The sequence below is a fragment of the Bufo gargarizans genome, chromosome 6, assembly GCF_014858855.1.
Source record: "Bufo gargarizans isolate SCDJY-AF-19 chromosome 6, ASM1485885v1, whole genome shotgun sequence".
Lineage (NCBI taxonomy): Eukaryota > Metazoa > Chordata > Amphibia > Anura > Bufonidae > Bufo > Bufo gargarizans.
Genome location: NC_058085.1, coordinates 107,859,470 through 107,880,793, shown reverse-complemented (window position 1 = coordinate 107,880,793; position 21,324 = coordinate 107,859,470). Strand labels below are relative to the sequence as shown.

The following is a 21,324-nucleotide window of genomic DNA, read 5'->3' as shown; positions in this document are numbered from 1 at the left end:
AGAAAGGTTCACAAGAGATGTGAACGCAGTCTAAGGCCGCATTCACACATAGGTGGATTTTCACGGACCATGGTCCGTGAAAACCCATCCTGCTGAGTGCACGAGGTCATTAGTTGCCATGACGCTGTGCGCTTCGTGCCGCCGCCTCTGTACAGTAATACACTCATATGATCTATACGTACAGCGGTGGCGGCACGAAGCGCACGGCATTATAGCAACCAATGACGCCATGCACTCAGCGGAAGGGCCACGGGCAATGAGCGCTTTCATTGTGGCAAAGGGGTTAGGTTAAGGCCCCTTTCACACGGGCGAGTTTTCCGTGCGGGTGCGATGCGTGCGGTGAACGCATTGCACCCGCACTGAATCCTGACCCATTCATTTCTATGGGGCTGTGCACACGAGCGGTGATTTTCACGCATCACTTATGCGTTGCGTGAAAATCGCAGCATGCTCCTCTTTGTGCGTTTTTCACGTAATGCAGGCCCTATAGAAATGAATGGGGTTGCGTGAAAATCGCATGCATCCGCAAGCAAGTGCGGATGCGGTGCGATTTTCACGCATGGGTTCTAGGTGACAGTCTATTCACTGTATTATTTTCCCTTATAACATGGTTATAAGGGAAAATAATAGCATTCTGAATACAGAATGCTTAGTATAATAGTGCTGGAAGGGTTAAAAATAATAAAAAAAGTTAACTCACCTTCTCCTCTTGTTAGCGTAGATCCCGGTCTGTTCTTTAGCTGTGGACTGAATGACCTGTGGTGATGTCAGATCACATGCTCCATCACCACGGTGATGGACCATGTGATTGGAGCATGTGATCTGACGTCACCTCAGGTCATTCAGTCCACAGCTAAAGAACAGACCGGGATCTACGCTAACAAGAGGAGAAGGTGAGTTAACTTTTTTTATTATTTTTAACCCTTCCAGCACTATTATACTAAGCATTCTGTATTCAGAATGCTATTATTTTCCCTTATAACCATGTTATAAGGGAAAATAATACAATCTTCAGAACATCAATCCCAAGCCCGAACTTCTGTGAAGAAGTTCGGGTCTGGGTACCAAACATGCGTGATTTTTCTCACGCGAGTGCAAAACGCATGACAATGTTTTGCACTCGCGCGGAAAAATCGCGCATTTTCCCGCAACGCACCCGCCTCTTATCCGGGCAAAAAACATGACGCCCGTGTGAAAGAGGCCTAAGAAATTGGCATTGGGAGGGGGGTTGCCGTTTCAGTTTTCGACTCAGGCAGCACAGAAAGGTGCACCCCTGCAAAGGTGCACAGTGTTGAGGGGGCATGTCAATTTACCAACATTTACAACTGAAACAGGCAAAAATTTTGGCCAAGAACTAATCTAGCCAGGGGCTGCTCTAGTTTTTCCTCCAAGAACATGGACTGCTGACGGTGCACTTAATTTATGACGAGGTGCACGCCTGATCATAAATTAGGTGCATCTTCCACCAACGCAAAAGTGGAGTAAAAGACCAACTTAAAAAGCTAGTCTTTGTAAATGACCCCCTATGAGTCTGAGAAAATCACTTAAAGGGCATGGATGGCATCAGCGCTCTGCCAATGGTTTTCACTGAACATTGGTAGGAGAAGCCGAGCAGGGCACATGGAAATTGGAAATACATAGAGGGCAAAAAACAGACCCTTCACAGACATTTTCATGGATCATCAAAGACTGTTGTTTCACAGACAATGTCATGGACAGAGATGTGTGAATAAGGTCTAAGGCCCCTTGCAGACAAGCTATACGGATTAGGTCCGGATGCGTTCAGTTAAAAATGCTAAATTTCGCAAGCAACTTCATTCAGTTTTGCCTGTGATTGCTTTTAGTTTTTAGCGCGCGGGTGCAATGCATTGATGCGTTTTTCGAGCGCATGATAAAAAACTGAAGGTTTACAAACAACATCTCTTGGCAACCATCCGTGAAAAATGAATCGCATCCACACTTACTTGCGGATGCGATTTTCACGCATTCCCATTCACTTCTATGGGGCCAGCATTGCGTGAAAAACGCAGGATATAGAACATGCTGCGATTTTCACGCAATGCACCAGTGATGCGTGTAAAGCAACGCTCATGTACACAGACCCATTGAAATAAATGGGTCCGGATTCAGTGCAGGCGCAATGTGTTTGCATCACGCATTGCACCCGCGCGGAATACTCACTCATGTGAAAGGGGCCGAATAGGTTCACTTGGAATTTAGATTGTGATCCCCAGTTGGGACAGGGACCAATTTGAGTAATGACAATCTCTGTACGATACTGTGTAGTATGCTGACACTACAAAAATAAATTGCTTAAGAGCTAGTTCACACCGAGGTTTTTACACTGATTTTAACCCAGAAACCACATAGGAATAAACATGAAATCTGCCTCCCATTTTTTCTAATTGGATGTAAAGGCCCCAATTTTTATTTTTTTACCTGCTGAAAAAAGAAACGTCCTGCCCTACTTTGCCTTGGTTTCTACACGAGATCCAGAGATGAGACCATGGTGGGTGGCCACTCAATGATCATACCCAGAGAATGAAGCTAATCAGCTTGCAGACCCCTGGCTTAACCCACGGCTCAGCTTCTGCTTTCTACTACGAGTTCCGTACTAGATTTTTCAGACGAGTATTTTGTGTGTGAACATCGCCTATTAACATTCAGCATTGTATTAGCAGTTCTGATTAAAAAATAGCCTCTAAAATATACATGAATTCCCCATAGAATGGTAAATCGCTATGGGCGGATTGGCCATAGACCTTACAGGGAAGTTTCCCGGTGGGCCGATGCCCAGGGGGCTGTCTGAGCCATCCTCACGGCCGGTCAGTGGAAGTTTTTGCGGATATATTTTGTGCTTGCAGTATTTTGTGATGGACTGTGGTATTTGGCTCTGCTGGGTTGGTATAATGTGCCACAATATACAGTCGTGGCTAAACGTTTTGAGAATTACATAAATATTGGAAATTGGAAAAGTTGCTGCTTAAGTTTTTATAATAGCAATTTGCATATACTCCAGAATGTTATGAAGAAGTGATCAGATGAATTGCATAGTCCTTCTTTGCCATGAAAATTAACTTAATCCCAAAAAAAACTTTCCGCTGCATTTCATTGCTGTCATTAAAGCACCTGCTGAGATCATTTCAGTAATCGTCTTGTTAACTCAGGTGAGAATGTTGACGAGCACAAGGCTGGAGATCATTATGTCAGGCTAATTGGGTTTAAATGGCAGACTTGACCTGTTAAAAGGAGGGTGATGCTTGAAATCATTGTTCTTCCATTGTTAACCATGGTGACCTGCAAAGAAACGCGTGCAGCCATCATTGCGTTGCATAAAAATGGCTTCACAGGCAAGGATATTGTGGCTACTAAGATTGCACCTCAATCAACAATTTATAGGATCATCAAGAACTTCAAGGAAAGAGGTTCAATTCTTGTTAAGAAGGCTTCAGGGTGTCCAAGAAAGTCCAGCAAGCGCCAGGATCGTCTCCTAAAGAGAATTTAGCTGCGGGATTGGAGTGCCACCAGTGCAGAGCTTGCTCAGGAATGGCAGCAGGCAGGTGTGAGCGCATCTGCACGCACAATGAGGCGAAGACTTTTGGAACATGGCCTGGTGTCAAGAAGGGCAGCAAAGAAGCCACTTCTCTCCAAAAAAAACATCAGGGACAGATTGATCTTCTGCAGAAAATATGGTGAATGGACTGCTGAGGACTGGGGCAAAGTCATATTCTCCGATGAAGCCTCTTTCCGATTGTTTGGGGCATCAGGAAAAGGGCTTGTCCGGAGAAGAAAAGGTCAGCGCTACCATCAGTCCTGTGTCATGCCAACAGTAAAGCATCCTGAGACCATTCATGTGTGGGGTTGCTTCTCATCCAAGGAAGTGGGCTCACTCACAATTTTGTCCTAAAACACATCCATGAATAAAGAATGGTACCAAAACACCCTCCAACAGCAACTTCTTCCAACAATCCAACAACAGTTTGGTGAAGAACACGATGGAGCACCGTGCCATAAGGCAAAAGTGATAACTAAGTGGCTCGGGGACCAAAACGTTGACATTTGGGGTCCATGACCTGGAAACTCCCCAGATCATAATCCCATTGAGAACTTGTGGTCAATCCTCAAGAGGCGGGTGGACAAACAAAAACCCACTAATTCTGACAAACTCCAAGAAGTGATTATGAAAGAATGGGTTGCTATCAGTCAGGAATTGGCCCAGAAGTTGATTGAGAGCATGCCCAGTCGAATTGCAGAGGTCCTGAAAAAGAAGGGCCAACACTGCAAATACTGACTCTTTGCATAAATGTCATGTAATTGTCGATAAAAGCCTTTGAAACGTATGAAGTGCGTGTAATTATATTTCACTACATCACAGAAACAACTGAAACAAAGATCTAAAAGCAGTTTAGCAGCAAACTTTGTGAAAACTAATATTTGTGTCATTCTCAAAACTTTTGGCCACGACTGTAGTATTCCTGGCCCTGCCTTCCATCAATTTGGAACCAACTGCAAAACGGGGGCACTTTTAGTATTTTTTTCCAGGGCCTCTTTGTTCCCAGTCCGCCCCTGTAAAATGCTGTGAATGACTGGTGGGCCAGAGGGATAATTTTACGATATGAAGCCACGTTTATTAAGGCTATGACACTCACACACCAGCAGAATACAAGCATGTTTTACAACATGTGGAACAGGACAGCAGGGTCACGGATTCTTTATTCCAAGTGATGACATCCACATGCTAGGCCATGACTAAAGAATTTTGACGTTGCAGAGGAGGTTTGTCCGGTAAGACAGGTTGACATTCTCTGCATATTGTTGAATTACACCTTTAATAATCTTCTGACAAATACACAAAGCTTCTGATAGAATGTTCTGTTGTGGTAAAGGGCTATACCATAGCTTCTAAAGGTGCATTATATAGCGATACCATTCACACATACAGTATGTAAAGTTCTGCAAGTACTAGCAGTGGACGAGACTGCAGACATTTTCTGGATTTCTTGACATCTCATGGAAGTTGAGACTCCTAAATGTCGTTTTTCAGTTTGTGTGGCACTTTTCCAATCCTGACGGCTTCACTCAGAACAAGCACCGTTGGGCCATAGACGAGTGATAGGAGTCCTGAAAACCCTGCGCCCCAAATCCTTCATACCTGAAGTCTTTCCTTCATTTTTCGCATTCTCTATCAACCCACCAATCAGATTTTTTTCAGGACCCATTGAAAATGAATGGGTCCAGATCTGGTCCAGATCTGTTCCGCAAAAAACGGAACAGATCAGGAAAGAAACAACGGACATGTGAATGGACCCTTAGGGTGTTGTCACACAACTTTTTGTGGCCATTTTTGATGCATTCTTTGGGACAAAGCCAGAGGTGGGTTGGTAGAGAATGCGAAAAATGAAGGAAAGACTTCAGGTATGAAGGATTTGGGGCGCAGGGTTTTCAGGACTGAACCTATGCTAAAACCACATCCCACTGTTTTCAATGGGAGGCCGTGCTGCAGTTCATGTGGCTGAGAGTTTTTGATGCCCAGTTTTCAAGACTGCTCCAAGAATGTACAGGTTCCGCAAAGCCGCAACGGGAGCTTCAACGCGTTTTAGCAGGGGAGCTAAATGTAGAGCAGCTCTGAATTAAAGCCCACGGCAAAATTATGAAACAAAATCGTCCGACTCTGAACATACCCCTACGCTTCTCCTTCCTACTGGATCCACTTTTGGCTTTGGCTTAGAAAACATCATCAAAAACTTCCACAAAACTGTGTGACATCACTCTTATACATGGACTTTGTTTTTAATTAAGAAACTGTATGACCCCTAGAGTTCCATACTAGCAATGCTTCTAGGGGAGAACACCCCAATAAATCAATAGTGAACTATGGTATAATACAGAGCTATATTATATAATACAGCCACGTGCACGAGGGCCAAGGCCTATTTACATGTAACAATCTTACAAACCACCACTAAACAACCGCCAGTACGAAATCAATACAACCCTAAAGACCGCCATTTTTACATTCATCCATAAAAAGGAACAGTTGAGTCCTGGTCACCTTCTTTCTACCAAGCTATGGATCAGGGGTGTAACTATGGGTGGTGGGGTCAGGTGGGGGGTGAACAGAGGTAGCAGTTGCACCTGGGCCCATGAGCCTAGGGGGGACCAAAATGCCCTATATACATGGCAAAGGATGGAGAGGGTCTTTCTACAAATTGAGTTCCGTCCTAGGGGCTCAATACCGGAAAAGAACTGATCAGTTTTAGGCCTCTTTCACACTACCGTTTTTTTTTTCCGTTTTGCGGTCCGTTTTTTGCGTTCCGTATACGGTCCGTATACGGAACCATTAATTTCAATGGTTCCGCAAAAAAACGGAATGTGTTCTGTATGCATTCCGTTTCCGTATTTCCGTTTTTCCGTTGAAAGATAGAACATGTCCTATTATTGCCCTGCAAATCACGGTCCGTGGCTCCATTCAAGTCAATGGGTCCGCAAAAAAAACAGAACACATACGGAAATGCATCCGTATGTCTTCCGTTTCCGTTTTTTCTGAACCATCTATTGAAAATGTTATGCCCAGCCCATTTTTTCTATGTAATTACTGTATACTGTATATGCCATACGGAAAAATGGAACGGAACAACGGAACGGAAACGGAACCACAACGGAAGCAAAAAAACGGAACAACGGATCCGTGAAAAAGCGGACCGCAAAACACTGAAATGGACATACTGTAGTGTGAAAGAGGCCTTAGCCTAATGCATTCTGAATGGAGAGTAATCCGTTCAGGATGCATCAGGAGGTCTTCAGTTCAGTCACTGTATGGTTTTTGAACTGAGATAATACCGCAGCATGCTGCGGTATTTTCTCCGTCCAAAATTCAGGAACACTTGCCTTATTTTCCATTGAAATGCATTAATGCCGGATCCGGCCCCAAGTGTTCTGGAAAAATGGATCCGGTCTATCGGTCTGCGCATGCGCAGACCTTTAAAAATGTGAAAAAGATAAATACCGGATTAGTTTTTCTGGATGACAAGACAACCGGAGAGATGGATCCGGTATTTCAATGCATTTGTGAGACAGATCCGCATCCGGATCCGTCTACAAATGGTATCCGTTTGCATACAGATTGCCGGCAACGGAACTGCCTGCCGAAATCCAATAACGCAAGTGTCAAAGTACCCTTAGAAGACAAGATGCTTCAGAATGGTTATATTATAGGGAATACAATTATGTACTTGAACCGATAGATCTTACTACAAGATCTTGTAAAATTCTTGGATCACGGATGCCAGCGTATCAGCATATGGCCTCTTTCACATGACCGTATGGCTTTTTCAGTGTTTTGCAGTCTGTTTTTCACAGATCTGTTGTTCCATTGTGTTTCCGTTTCTGTTCCATTTTTCCTTCCATTTTTTGCTATGGCATATACAGTAATTACATTGAAAAAATTGGGCTGGGCATAAAATTTTCAATAGATGGTTCCGCAAAAACAGAACGGATACGGAAGACATACGGATGCATTTCTGTATGTGTTACGTTTTTTTGCGGACCCATTGACTTGAATGGAGCCACTGAACGTGATTTGCGGGTAATAATAGGGCATGTTCTATTTTTCAATGGAACGTAAAAACTGAATTCATACGGAGTACATTCAGTTTTTTTTCGGAACCATTGAAATGAATGGTTCCGTATACGGACCGTATATGGAACGCAAAAAACAGCCCGTAAATGGAAAAAAACGGTCGTGTGAAAAAGGCCTATAAGAGAGGTAATAAGAGGGCACAGTCACGGCCTTATTACATAGCAACTTCTCTCTGTGACAACTAACTCAGTCCTCCCCAGCTGGACATAAAAACTGACATCTTATCACTGAAGACAGGCGTGATCATCGCATCTTGTCTGACAGGTTTTCTACAGCCTCCAGCTAACCTAATGCTAGAGCCGCACCTTACTCAATTTCTACAGAAAGATTCCATTCTATGAGGATCCATGTTTGCACAGAATACCACACAAAGGCAAAACCACTTCCTTAACGCCACCCAACAATTAGCGTGGTGGTGATTTCCCAAAATGGCTAACAACTAACTTTGCAGCAAAATTCAGTGCTGGCACAGAGTAACATTATGCTTCTTAATTGTCAACACTGCGACATTTATAGCATTACACTAGGACATGCTATAGATATATATATACCAGATAGGTGTTGGTCCGCTCCTATCTCCAGATTGGGCCCTTGAAGTGAAGTGATAACAAACCGCGCATGCGCTTCCATCCTACATTCACTGCTATGGGACTTCTGAAAATAGTGGTGTGCTGGTTTAGCTATTTTAGGAACCCCCATAGTGGTGAATAGAAAGGTAGCCTTAAGGCCCTATTACACGGGCAGATTATTGTTAAGATGATCGCTAACGAACATTCCTTTCAACGTTCGTTAACAATCATCTGGCAGTGTAATACTGCCACCGATTTCCCTATGGCAGATCGCCAGTTACTGGCAGACAATGAGACAGTATAGAGACAAGTGATGCATTAGCGATCGCTTGTCCCCATACTGAGGAGGAGATCGCTGCATGTAATAGCAGCAGCCTCCTCTAGCAAGCAGGCGAATGACAGGAAAGCTTCGCTCCCGACAATCGTCTGCTTTATGTGCCCACGTAATAGGGCCCTTTCTTGTCCAACTTTCACTCTTCCTTCACTGCTATGGGACTTCCAATAGTTAGCTGGGTGTGCGTGCTCGGCTATTTTCAGAAGTCCCACAGCAGTGAACAGAGAGGCCGTCACACATGCGCAGTGTGCTCTCCATTCACTTCAGTGTCCCAGTTCTGAAAAAGTGTTTTCCAGAGGTGGCACCCGCACCTATGTGACATTTATAGAATATCCTGTGGCATATGTCATAACTGTCCTAAATGGGGCAACTTCTTAAAAAAGTTGATCTGAATTTTTTTTTGTCGCTGTCTGATCCTATCATTGAAAAAGATCTGCTTCCCATTAATGGAAACCTACTAGATCATGGCAGTGATTGTTCAGCTGTTTTGGCCTAATCCTCATTTTAATTTATGGCCCTTTTACATGGACAGATTATCAGGCAGATTCAATTAATTAGTCATTTCTCCATGTAAGGGTGCGCCACACATTCAGTTTTTGAGTCCAAAATCAGAAGCGGATCATGAAAGGAGAGAAAGTATTAAGGAGAGAGGCAACTTTTTATTTTTATTAAATTCTCGCCTGTTCTTGGCCTCAAAAGCTGCATTAGGAAAACTGAACATGTAGCCATACCCTGAATGTGCCACCAACCAGTGTTTATGTGGCACCCAAAATCGCCATTTCTGAGTAACAGATCGTCTTGTGCAAACAGGGATCTGCTACCCAGAAACAATAAATATATATGGGGATGAGCGATCCATGGGGACAAGCGACAGCAATAATGATCATTCATCCCCATACAGAGGCCTCATGCACACGACCGTTGTGTGCATCCGCGTCCGTTCCGTCATTTTTCACAGTTTAGCGGAGGTCCCATTCATTTCTATGGAGCTCTAAAAAAAAAACTGATAGTCCTCCATTTTTTCTCCGCGTCCGTGATCCGTGATTCCAGTCCGTCAAAAAAATATAACCTGTCCTATTCTTGTCAGTGGAAAACAGAGGACGGACCCATTCCAGTCAATGGGTCCGTCCCAAAAAAAATGGTATGTCATCCGTGTCCGCGTCCGTTTTTATCGACAAGACCTTGGTGCAATAAAATTACACTTTTCATTAACCTTCCTTTTTTTCCCCCTGTCAGACAAAAAAAAAAAAAAGGAAGACACAAGGAAACACAACTGAAGCAAAATCGGACACGGACCACTGAAGCCAAATCACTGACAGTGAAAAAACACTGTCGTGTGCGTGAGGCCAGAGGAGATGATTGATGTGTGTAAATGCAGCCATCACCTCTGCTCACTTTCAGACAATCATCGGGGACATTCCGTTTTTTTCTGTACTTCGGCCTGTATGCAATTGTTGTACAGCCTTCACAGACCATCTACGAGCGAGACGTAATGTCTAATGATGTATGGCTAGGCTCAGGGGTCAAGTCCTGGGAAAAAAAGTGTGGGAACCAAGATCCACTGCAACCCCCCCCTCCAAAAAATAAAAAAGCACAGAAAATCTAGCATGCTGTAATTTGTGTAGCTGCGGACTAAAAAAAAAAAAAAAAAAAAAAAAAAAAAACACTTTTAGAAAAGTTTGTCCTGGGATTCGATCTCATGACCTCTTCACATCAGAAGCAAGGCATATGCCCTCACAGCTATGAAAGCTGTCTAGCTAGTTACTTAAAAAATATATATATAAGACTTCTACTGTAGGTAACTTTGCCCACTGTGTATGGATGTAGCAGAGCTGGGTGTGTTGGGGCAGCTGTCATGTGTATGGTTGTGCACTAGGTATCAGTAGAAGTATCAGAAAAAAAAAAAAAACACTTTTAGAAAAGTTTGTTCTAGGATTCGAACTCATGACCTCTACACATTAGAGGCAAGGCATTTACCCTCACAGCCATAAAAGCTGTCAAGGTAGCTGCTTTAAAAAAAAAAAAAATAAGACTTCTACTTATACCTAGTGTACAACCATACACATGACAGCTGCCCCAACACACCCAGCTCTGCTACATCCATACACAGTGGGCAGCTGTCATGTGTATGGTTGTACACTAGGTATCAGTAAACTAGGTATCAGTAGAAGTCTTATAAAAAAAAAAAAAAACACTTTTAGAAAAGTTTGTCTTGGGATTCAAACTCATGACCTCTACACATCAGAGGCAAGGCATTTACCCTCACAGCCATAAAAGCTATGTAGGTAGTTGCTTAAAAAAAAAAATATAAGACTTCTACTTATACCTAGTGTACTGATACCTAGTGTACAACCATACACATGACAGCTGCCCCAACACACCCAGCTCTGCTACATCCATACACAGTGGGCAGCTGTCATGTGTATGGTTGTACACTAGGTATCAGTAAACTAGGTATCAGTAGAAGTCTTATAAAAAAAAAAAACACTTTTACAAAAGTTTGTCCTGGGATTCGAACTCATGACCTCTACACATCATGAGAGGAGTCACAGTGAGGCAGTCGCAGGCAGCAGCACCGCACAGACAGCTTCCTCTCAACTGAAGCTGCTCCTCCTCCCTTAGCCTGCCCTGCACAGTGCGCTCCGTCTCCATCTGATTCTGATTCAGCCGCGTTCTCCTGGCTTGAGGCTGAAAGGGAACGGCGTTCCTGCCATGAAAAAAGTGCAGGAACGCCGTTCCCATGCGTTCCCCCTCCACTCGACCCCTGGCTAGGCTCATGCTTATAGAACAAGGTCATATAATGCCACCATGTGTATCGGATGTGACTCTCACTTTGGATAGTAGATGGATGCCCTATTAGGTGGGGATATATTAAAGTGTAATAGGTTTTGTATAGTAGACTGAGGCTAGTATCACACTAGCGCTTTTAGATCCGGCAGGATCTCTCTAGATTGCCAGAAGCTACCGCGTTGCCTTCTGGCCCCCGTTAACTATAATGGAGATCAATGGAGATCCGGTCACAACCCAGCAAATATGCAGAGAATCAGCCGGAGAAAAACCGCTGCTCGGTTATAGTTTATGAGTAGTGTTGAGCGAACTTGTGTTTTAAGTTCGGCGTCTAAAGTTCGGGTTCGGGTTATCGAAGTATCCCGTTATGGATTCCGCTACCACGGACCATAATGGAATTTAGAATCCATAACGGGATACTTCGATAAGCTACTTTCACACTAGCGTTCATAGGTCCGTTCGTGAGCTCCGTTTGAAGGAGCTCACGAGCGGACCCGAACGCCTCCGTCCAGCCCTGATGCAGTCTGAATGGAGCGGATCCGCTCAGACTGCATCAGTCTGGCGGCATTCAGCCTCCGCTCCGCTCGCCTCCGCACGGACAGGCGGACAGCTGAACGCTGCTTGCAGCGTTCAGCTGTCCGCCTGGCTGTGCGGAGGCGAGCGGATACGTTCAGACTTACAATGTAAGTCAATGGGAACGGATCCGCTTGAAGATGTCACCATATGGCTCAATCTTCAAGCGGATCCGTCCCCCATTGACTTTACATTGAAAGTCTGAACGGATCCGCTCAGGCTACTTGCGCACTTAGAATTTTTCTAAGTTATTAATGCAGACGGATCCGTACTGAACGGAGCCTCCGTCTGCATTAATATGATCGGATCCGATCGAACGCTAGTGTGAAAGTAGCCTAACCTGAACTCGAACTTTAGACGCCGAACTTAAAACACAAGTTTGCTCAACACTATTAATGAGGCTTGCAGGTATCAGGTAGCGCCCGGCAATGCCGGATCCAGACATTTCCAGCAGGCTGCTCCCTATGACTCATAAGAGCAAAATCTGCAATACATACTTAAAGATCCTTGACGGGATCCTATCAGAGTTTATAGATTCTTGCCAGGATGTATTGCACATCTGGTCGATAGCTGTGCAATATTTAAGCACCATTCAGTGTGATGATCTACATTTTGCATCTTGATTTACAGATGGCGCGTGGTTTAGGGTTTACTAATGCTAGAGCCTCATGTACATGTAGAACTGCAGACATGGAGCTCATACAGTACCACAAGGAGTCCCTGCAGCTCCGTATTATGAAGATATACACCACTAAAAGCCTCCATAGCTCCATAAAATGGCATCTAATGGAGCATACCACAATTTTGTTTTCTGCTGGAACCATGGAGAGGTACCTTGTGCAAGTTCCTTGGACATCTATGGTTGTCATATTACAAATTTGTCCAAATCCCAGGCAGTACATAAGACCTAGAGGTGCCCATATGCCAGAGATATCTGTTGGATGATATCACTTTCTGGTCATTCATCCATATATATACTCAGTTGTGTGTGTTTTCAATGAGGAAAGGGGAATAAGGCACTGACTCCTCTGACTGTCCATGGGAACAAAGATTAGGGCATGCTGAAACCCAACATGCCCAAACCTTCTTTCCCCCAACATCTGCCTTCAGGAGAAAGTTGGGATACCCCAATACATATTAGCTGGTCATTTCCATAATGTGTATGGGCACACAAGCTGGGTAAGAAATCCAAAGGACAGCTCTACCTAGTTATCCACAGATATGAAGAAGACAAATTATTGCATAACATAGACAGATATGCTCTTCAGGACTCTAGAAAGCTGGGTGCACTCTCTGTAGGTGCGGTAACAAGTCAATAAATAAGAGCAATCTAGGTTGTTGCACCAACTAGAAATGTCAAAATTTTGCACCCAACAACGTAACCCATGAGTTTTTCCTAAGTTTATGGAATTCCCTAAATATAATTGACAGATACCTCCATGAAAGCAATTCAATGTTCAAAGTGCGCCACTGTGCTTCTGCCGGCATGTGTGCTGCGAGGAATGGGTTAGAAGTGCAAGGCCAGCAAATCCACAGCTCAGAGGCAGCAGATGAAGCATGTGGGTTTCATTACTGGGAGCTTCACCGCAGGCCAGATACTGAGGGGCTTTGTTGCTGCTCTGGGAAGCCAGGTGCTGAACATCCATTGTGAAAATGAACGCTGAAGGGTTGCATTGATGAACAAATTCCCAGATGTCGCCCAGCAAATTTCTTTTCCAGAAAATCCATTCCTTTGTGACAATTGTGTGAAGAAATACTAGTAATGTCCTAGTGTGCTAAGACTGGCCATATGACTTGAGTATTCCCATTGAGGAATATTTAGAAACTCTCCATGAACAGCACTGAACTTTCAGGAACGCTTGTTACCCTTACCCTACTATATTGCTTTGTGTCGTAATAGAGGTCAGCACAGAGAGTGGTCTGGGCCCCCAGGCGATAGGCCCTTTCCAATCACTGCAGGGTAATATGTTGACTTTGGCAGCATTTATATCCTGTATCTGTTGGGTTTCTTTCAGACCTTACACAATGCACTGCCATAGGAACAGAGGTGTACAAACACAACGCAGTTGTACCACTTCAACCACCAAAACTGCAGCTGCTGGCACTATGTGTGGTATAAGATGCCTAGAAGTCAATGTAAATTGCCTCGTCATGCAACATTTCCATGGACTTCCATGGAAAAAAATTAAGATGTCTACCTTAAAGTGGATAGAAAATGCACAATTCAAGTAAGAGTAAAAGATCATGGGGGTCATTTATCAAGGGATTTGTGCCTATTTTAGTCATAAGAAAAGTCCCTTGTTTGACCTGTAGTGCAACAATATTTAATCGCACACCCAGTTTAACTCCATGTTTGACATTTGGTGGAATGGGGGCAGAGTAGGGGAGTGTTGGCTCCTGCCCCTAGCCCCGGAAAATTTACTAACATTTACGCCTGCAAACAGTCTTAAATGTTGGAGAAAAACTACTTCAGTGTATGGGGTAGTTCTTACGCCAGGCCCACGGACTGCCGTAGATCCGTCTAATTTAGGCCTCATGCATACGAACGTATTTTCATTCAGTGTCCGTTCCGTTTTTTTTTCAGACTGTATATGGAACCATTCATTTTAATGGGTTCGCAAAAAAATGGAAGGTACTCTGTGTGCATTCTGTTTCCGTATGTCCGTATTTCCATTCCGCCAAAAAATAGAACATGTCCTATTATTGTGTGCATTACGGACAAGAATAGTACTGTTCTATTAGGGGCCTGCTGTTCTGTTTCCGCATAATACGGAATGTACACGGATGTCATCCGTATTTTTTGCAGAACAGTACTGTTCTATTAGGGGCCAGCTGTTACATTCCGCAAAATACGGAATGCACACGGATGTCATCTGTATTTTTTGCGGATCCGTTTTTTGCAGACCGCAAAATAAAGACCCTCATGTGCATGAGCCCTTATCATGAGACGCACCTCTTACGGCAACGTGGGGGGGGGGATCTAAGACCAGCATAAATGACCCCCCTCCCTATAAACTTTACCACTATCTTCAGAAACTCTCAAAAAAAAAAAAAGCATGCCCACTGATGATATACGCTAACATTTACGGGGAGGTGGCATCTCCACAACTAGTAATTCAGGGCGGCTTCAAGATGGACATGTGTATGTGTACCTACAGATTTTGTTGCAGAAAGTTCCATGACTGAAAATCTATTTCATTCATTTAAATGAGCGGCAAGCGCGTGGATTTCTGCAAGCCTCAGTAAGATGAATGGAACAGATTTCCAGTTGTGGAAATTTCTGCAACAAAATCCGCAACAAAGTTGTGCAGCAAATCTGTAACCTCTCAGGTAAGGCATTTCAGACTGAGTCAAATTCCCATAGATATTAAAGGGGTTTCTGGGATTTTGATACTGATAACCTATTCTCAGGATCGTTGGAGGTCCGACACCCAGGACCCCTGCCGATCAACTGTTTGAGAAGGCATTGGCGCTCATGTAAGCGCAGCTGACCAAGCAGAGCACCGTACATTGTATAGCGGCTGTGCTTGGTATGGCGCTCAGCATCATAGAAGTGAATAGGGCTGAGCGTAATACCAAGCACAGCTGCTATACAATGTACGGCGCTATGCTTGGTGAGCTGCAAAAAGGCTCTGGCGCTTACAGGAGCGCCAATGCCTTCTCAAACTTTTGATTGGCGGGGTTTGGGGTGTCCCGGACCCCCACCGATCTGATATTGATGACCTGTGTACATGCAAACGTGGTATTTACCTATGGCCAATCGGACACGTATAAAGGAATTGGGGCAGAAATTCCCTTTTCCTGCACGGATATACTGTCTGCTGGGCCTCGGATCCACACAAGAGTTAGTGCCATGCAGCGGGGCTAATCAACGCTCTCATAAAAATTACTGATCACCCATCCAAAGGATGGGTAAATAAATATCAGACTGCAATCCCGAAAAGGATGGGTCTCTAGATGCCCTTTGACTAGAGCTATAGTGCATGTGTTGGTCCCCGATTCCATTCACGGCCATGGCACTGACGAAGCACTGTCTACATCTGCCCCATAAAAGTGAATGGAGTGGTGAACTTACATTCACACTACCGCTCCATTCAGTGGGGACTCAAGGGGATCACAAGGGGTTCCAGCAGTCGTACCCACCACGATCTGATATTGATCACCTCATGAGCTGTTCTCCCAGGAGATAAACTGCCACCAGAGGTGTCTGGCAGCGGCTTTCTCCTCTCTCCCCTTTGAAAAGACATACACGCTCGCATGTATGTATATGGGGGAATGCATGTATGTATATGGGGGAATCGGAAGCGATCGCTGTCGGCTGAACAGCTAATGAAGCTGTCCCTGCCATCAATCCACGTGGATTATTTGGAAACGCAGGTGAACGGGATTACAACAACCAATATTACATGGCTGGGAGTCCCTGTGAGACAAAACCGTTTTTAGCACCAAGGTGACTGACCTACATCAGAGAGAACTTCCATGGATTCTCATCCTCCATCTGCACATACCTGTCACTCTATAGATCCTCTAATGTCAACCTATGGATTAATGTGGATTTTAAAACCAGATAAATCCATCACGCCAACAGAAGTCAGCTCACACTCCGCTTAAATAGCCACCTCCAAATCCAGAGGCATCCATGGAAAGGATTATGTGGACACTGTTAACCCTTTCCTGATCCGGCCAACACCACAGGGGTCTGAAGCAACAAGGCGAATCCAAACAGCAACCTCTGCTAACCTTATGGATGATGCACATATTTTTGCTCTACAAGTTATTTGATATACCTGCGTACTCTTGCGTAACGAGTGCACACGACCTAGATGGTGGACCTGCCTGAGCCACCTGAATACGTGTGTCCCAATGCTACCATACCTGGAAGAACATTCTCTTTATTCCGCACCGACAATGAATATTGCCAGGGCAAAGTAACAAAACTGTAAAATGTAGCAACACTCAACTTGGCAGAGTTCCCGGAATGGTTGTCATAGTAACAGTTTAACCTAAATAAAGTTTACCTAAATTCAGACTTTCAGATGAAGCCCAGCTGCTGCATCCAACCAGGACCATCAAGTGGACCATACACCTAACAAGTTTCTTTACTTTGCTCAGGACCTGGCTATCCCATGAATGGTGGTCAATAGTCTTGATAAACTCTACAACCTTGTCTACTGGAAATCCATGATGTGTGCCCAGTAGCGACCCCTGAGACCATTTTCACACGGTCAATGTTTGATCAGCGATTGTGAGCCAAAACCAGGAGTGAAGCCTACATAGCGATAAGGTATAATGGAAAGATTTGCCCCTGTTCTGTGTTTCTGACCCGTTCCTGGTTTTGGCTCCCAATCATTGATGAAAATCACTAATCAAACACTGACTGTGTGAATAAGGCCTCATGCACACGACCGTTGTGTGTTTTGTGGTCCGCAAAACACGGATGGCGTCCGTGTGCGTTCCGCAATTTGCAGAACGGCATGGACAGCCATTGATATAACTGCCTATTCTTGTCCGCTCAGGTTATATTTTTTTGCGGACCACAGAACGGAGCAACGGATGCGGACAGCACACGAAGTGCTATCCGCATCTTTTGCGGCCCCATTGAAGTGAATGGGTCCGCATCCGAGACGCCAAAACTGCAGCTTGGATGCAGACCAAAACAACGGCTGTGTCCATGAGGCCTAAGGGGTATATAAGGTGTATTTGTTGGATCTTATCTGATCCTAGTTAAACTTACTTAATAACTGAATGGGTTGGACTAGACTGTACCTGGGATGTCATGGAGCTCTTGCTTGTATATTTCTAAGTCAATGATTTATCTCACCACATCTATATCCAAGGTCAAAAATGGAGAAACAAACCTACCAATTAAGCACGCTTACAGGCCGTTAGACTGTTAAATCATTCATCACAGACCAGCGGCTATTACATGAATTAATAATTCATAGGCAGGATTCAGTCATCGACAATTTGTAAAACCAGCTCTGACAACTTAACTGCAACTTTGAACATCGCCTTAAATAATCTTCTACACAATTTCATGGGTCCTTGCTGGTAAAAGCGCAGAGTAGAGCGGTAGACAATGTACTGGACACTTACATTTCTGTTGGTCATCTGGACACCAGGACTGCTCATCTCAAATGATTCCTCCTCTTCCTCTTTCTCACCATATTCCCTGCCCAGCAGGGTAAACCCATGCCTGCAGCAGACCCACCACCAGAAACCTTGTAAAGGCATTCAGAAGGGTCCCCACCACCTCTCTCTCCCCCCACCCTTTGCTTTGGCTTAGGTGGTTCACATCTGACAAGCTTCGATCCCCAACCGAGAATAAAAACTGGAGCAGTTTTCTGGGCAGTCACAGACAATGTTCAGATCCGCTAAATAAAAGGGAGACGTAGAGACCCCCGTGTAAAGAGCAACACCAGCAGTCAAGGATGAAGATACATGGGGCAGTGTGCCAAGTTGATATGAAGAAGACAATTCTGAATAAAATACTTTGTAATCCAAATGGCTTGAAGGTCTAGGAGAAGGATCCAGTGTTGGAAATGATCTGACAAGCCAGAGGTGGGCAGCCAACCCCCCCTCTGTGAAGAAGATCAGGGTTCCTGGAAGAACAGGACACTCTTCTTTATCTGTGCAATCTTAGGTTGGAAGGAGGGGTCTTGGCATCTGGTGGTGCCCACATCTGCAGCCACCACAGGCTAGCTACTGGCAGCAAGGCATGATCTCACCCCAGTTAGGACTTGCTGGGGGTTGTAGTGGTGATCTGATCATCCACAGCAGGAGGGCACCTCTGGAATTAGCAGGCACAGATTGTAAGGGACCTTTTGTAAGAGTTATGCCAGACTGCAGCTGCAGACCAAGCATGAAAAGGCCAGAGGTACAGTAAGCCAGGTATAGGGCACAGTAACCAGGTCGTTTTTTACTTGGATAATATCATCCCCTTTAAATCCATATGCTGCTCCATAAGAATCCAATGCATTTCAAAAAAGAGTTTAGAAGGATATGGAAGAAAATAATAAGAAGAGATCCAGAAGAAGACGTGACGGCAGCTGTGTCTGCAACTACTTCCTGATGAACAAGGAGAGAGAAGGATAAGAGTAGAGGGAGAATAAAAGAGAGGGAGGAGGGAGCTCCAGCGAAGGGAGGATGACAGTCCTCCTCCTCCTCTGCACTATACAGGGAGCTGCCTGACACCCTCTGCCATGTGGAGGGGGATGGGATCGAGAACTGACCAATGGCTGAAAGCCTCCGTGTGCCTGCAGCCAATAGGAGTGCGGGGGTGTGTCCCCGGGTTGTGCAAAGCCCTGCTCTGAGTCTGCAGCTTGTTGCATCATGTGCCCCTTGGCAGCGCTCAGGGAGGAGGGGGGCAGCCAGCTGCAGCAGGGTGCTGCCCCTGCAATTAACCCCTCCAAGCCTGAAAGATCAGTATTGACCAGCCTCAGAACTTCAGGGAATTCTAGCTACACAACCAGTGCCCAGGGTCTATAGAGTGCACTAGTAAATCATTAACTATGTGGGGTGGGAAGGGTAAATAGCACCAAGCCCCTTGTACCCGCGGAAAATTGCATAATAGCAATACCCCAGGAATGTTTCCGTAAAAATAAAATAAAGCCTCATTCACACGTCAGTGTTCCACGGACAGCACACGTCCCCATTCACTTTAATGTGTGTATTCAGACACCAGTGTTTTAGCCCGGTCCGTGGGTCAGTGTTTTTAGCATGGATGCATGCTCTATTTTGTCCGTGTTCACAGATCTATCACAGGCCCAGGGAGGCCATCCGTGTTTCACGGATCATTAGGAAGAGATGCTTTGAATATTATGTCAGTGAAACCCGGATGACACACGGACAGCCAAAAACGGACACATGGACCCAACACGGATCCATCACGGACATCTTCACAGAGGCATCACTGACCACCTTTTCACGGATTTAGGCACAGACACGGACGTGTGAATGAGGCTTAAAGCATGGATAAAATGTGAAAAATCCCATACCTTTTGTCTTCCCAGCGGTCAGTCCAGCCCACCTGCATACATATGCACTTTTTTTTTTTTCTTGCAGATTTTCGTGCAAAAAAAAATGTAACTGCAACTTTTTTCTTGGGTGCATACATTTTTGGTTTTTGAAAACTGCATAATTGTTTCTGTGGATTTTTGGTGCGGATTTCACTAAAGGGCAAAGAGATCGGGGCAAAACCTCATCAAAATTTTCACGTAATGAGCACGGATTTTGGTGCGGGAACAGACCACTCCACAGGAAAATCTATGCAGAAACTCTGGAAGCCTGCATCGTTGTGCAGGTGACATTAGGGTGGCTACACACGGTGCAGATCTGTCTGCAGAAAATCCACACCAAAACCACACAAAAAAAAACACACACACACAAATCCGCACTATTTATGCCGTTTCTTGTGCAGTTTTTATGAGGATTTTCCACAGATCTCAAAAGGTGAAATCTGCACAATAAGGGCTTATGCACACGACCGTTTGTATTTTACGATCCGCAAAAAACATGGATGATGTCTGTGTGCAGTCCGTATTTTGCGGAACGGAACAGCTGGCACCTAATAGAACAGTCCTATCCTTGTCCGTAATGCGGACAATAATAGGACAGGTTCTATTTTTTTTGCGAAACGGAAATACGGACATACAGAAACGCAATGAACACGGAGTAACTTCCGTGTTTTTTTTTTGCTGACCCGTTGGAATAAATGTTTCTGCATACGGTCCGCAATAAAAACCCCGAAACGGACACTGAAAGAAAATACGTTTGTGTGCATGAGCCTTAAATACGCAACAATTGACATCCTGCAGATTTAAAAATCCGCACAGCAGCTCAATTTCGGCACCAAAAAAAAAAAAAAAGCTAAGTGTACAGAGCTTTGTCTAATCTTGTACATTTTGCTAGTACTGTATTAGGCCTCTTGCACACGACCGTATGTATTTTTCAGTCTGCAAAAAACGGATCTGCAAAAATTACGGATGACGTCCTTGTGCATCCCGTATTTTGCGGAACGGAACAGCTACCCCTTCATAGAACAGTACTATTCTTGTCTGTAAGGCCTCCTGCACACGACCGTAGGTGTCCCGTTGCCATATTGCGTCTGTGGGGTTTCATCCTGTACTTCCGTTCCGCAACGGGGAACGGGGCGCACACTTTCGTGTGCAGGAGGCCTAATGCTGACATGTTCTATTTTTTTGCAGAACGGAAATACGGACATATGGAAACGGAATGCACACGGAGTAACTTCAGTTTCAATTTCTTTATTAAAAAAGTCAAAATCCATTAATATATTATATTATAAAAATGATTTTACGGCATTTGGGCCATTTTTTTTATAAAACTCTCTAAGGGCTCATGCACACGACCATATGTATTTTGTGGTCCGGAAAAACGGATCGGCAAAAAAAATCCGAATG

General features: G+C 44.6%; 1 protein-coding gene across 3 annotated transcripts in view; it reads right to left on the bottom strand.

Annotated features, from left to right (window-relative positions):
* The window catches only part of PLEKHH3 (pleckstrin homology, MyTH4 and FERM domain containing H3), a 73,801-nt gene extending 54,758 nt beyond the window's left edge, over window positions 1–19,043 (bottom strand). The window contains exon 1 of one of the 3 annotated variants that reach the window (XM_044297791.1): window positions 17,999–19,043. In XM_044297791.1, coding sequence (XP_044153726.1) covers window positions 17,999–18,136 — 138 coding nt within the window. In that variant the 5' untranslated portion in view covers window positions 18,137–19,043. The remainder of the gene's footprint in view (window positions 1–17,998) is intronic. The other 2 variants (XM_044297790.1, XM_044297792.1) reach the window with 2 other exon arrangements.
* Between the last annotated feature and the right edge of the window lie 2,281 nt (window positions 19,044–21,324).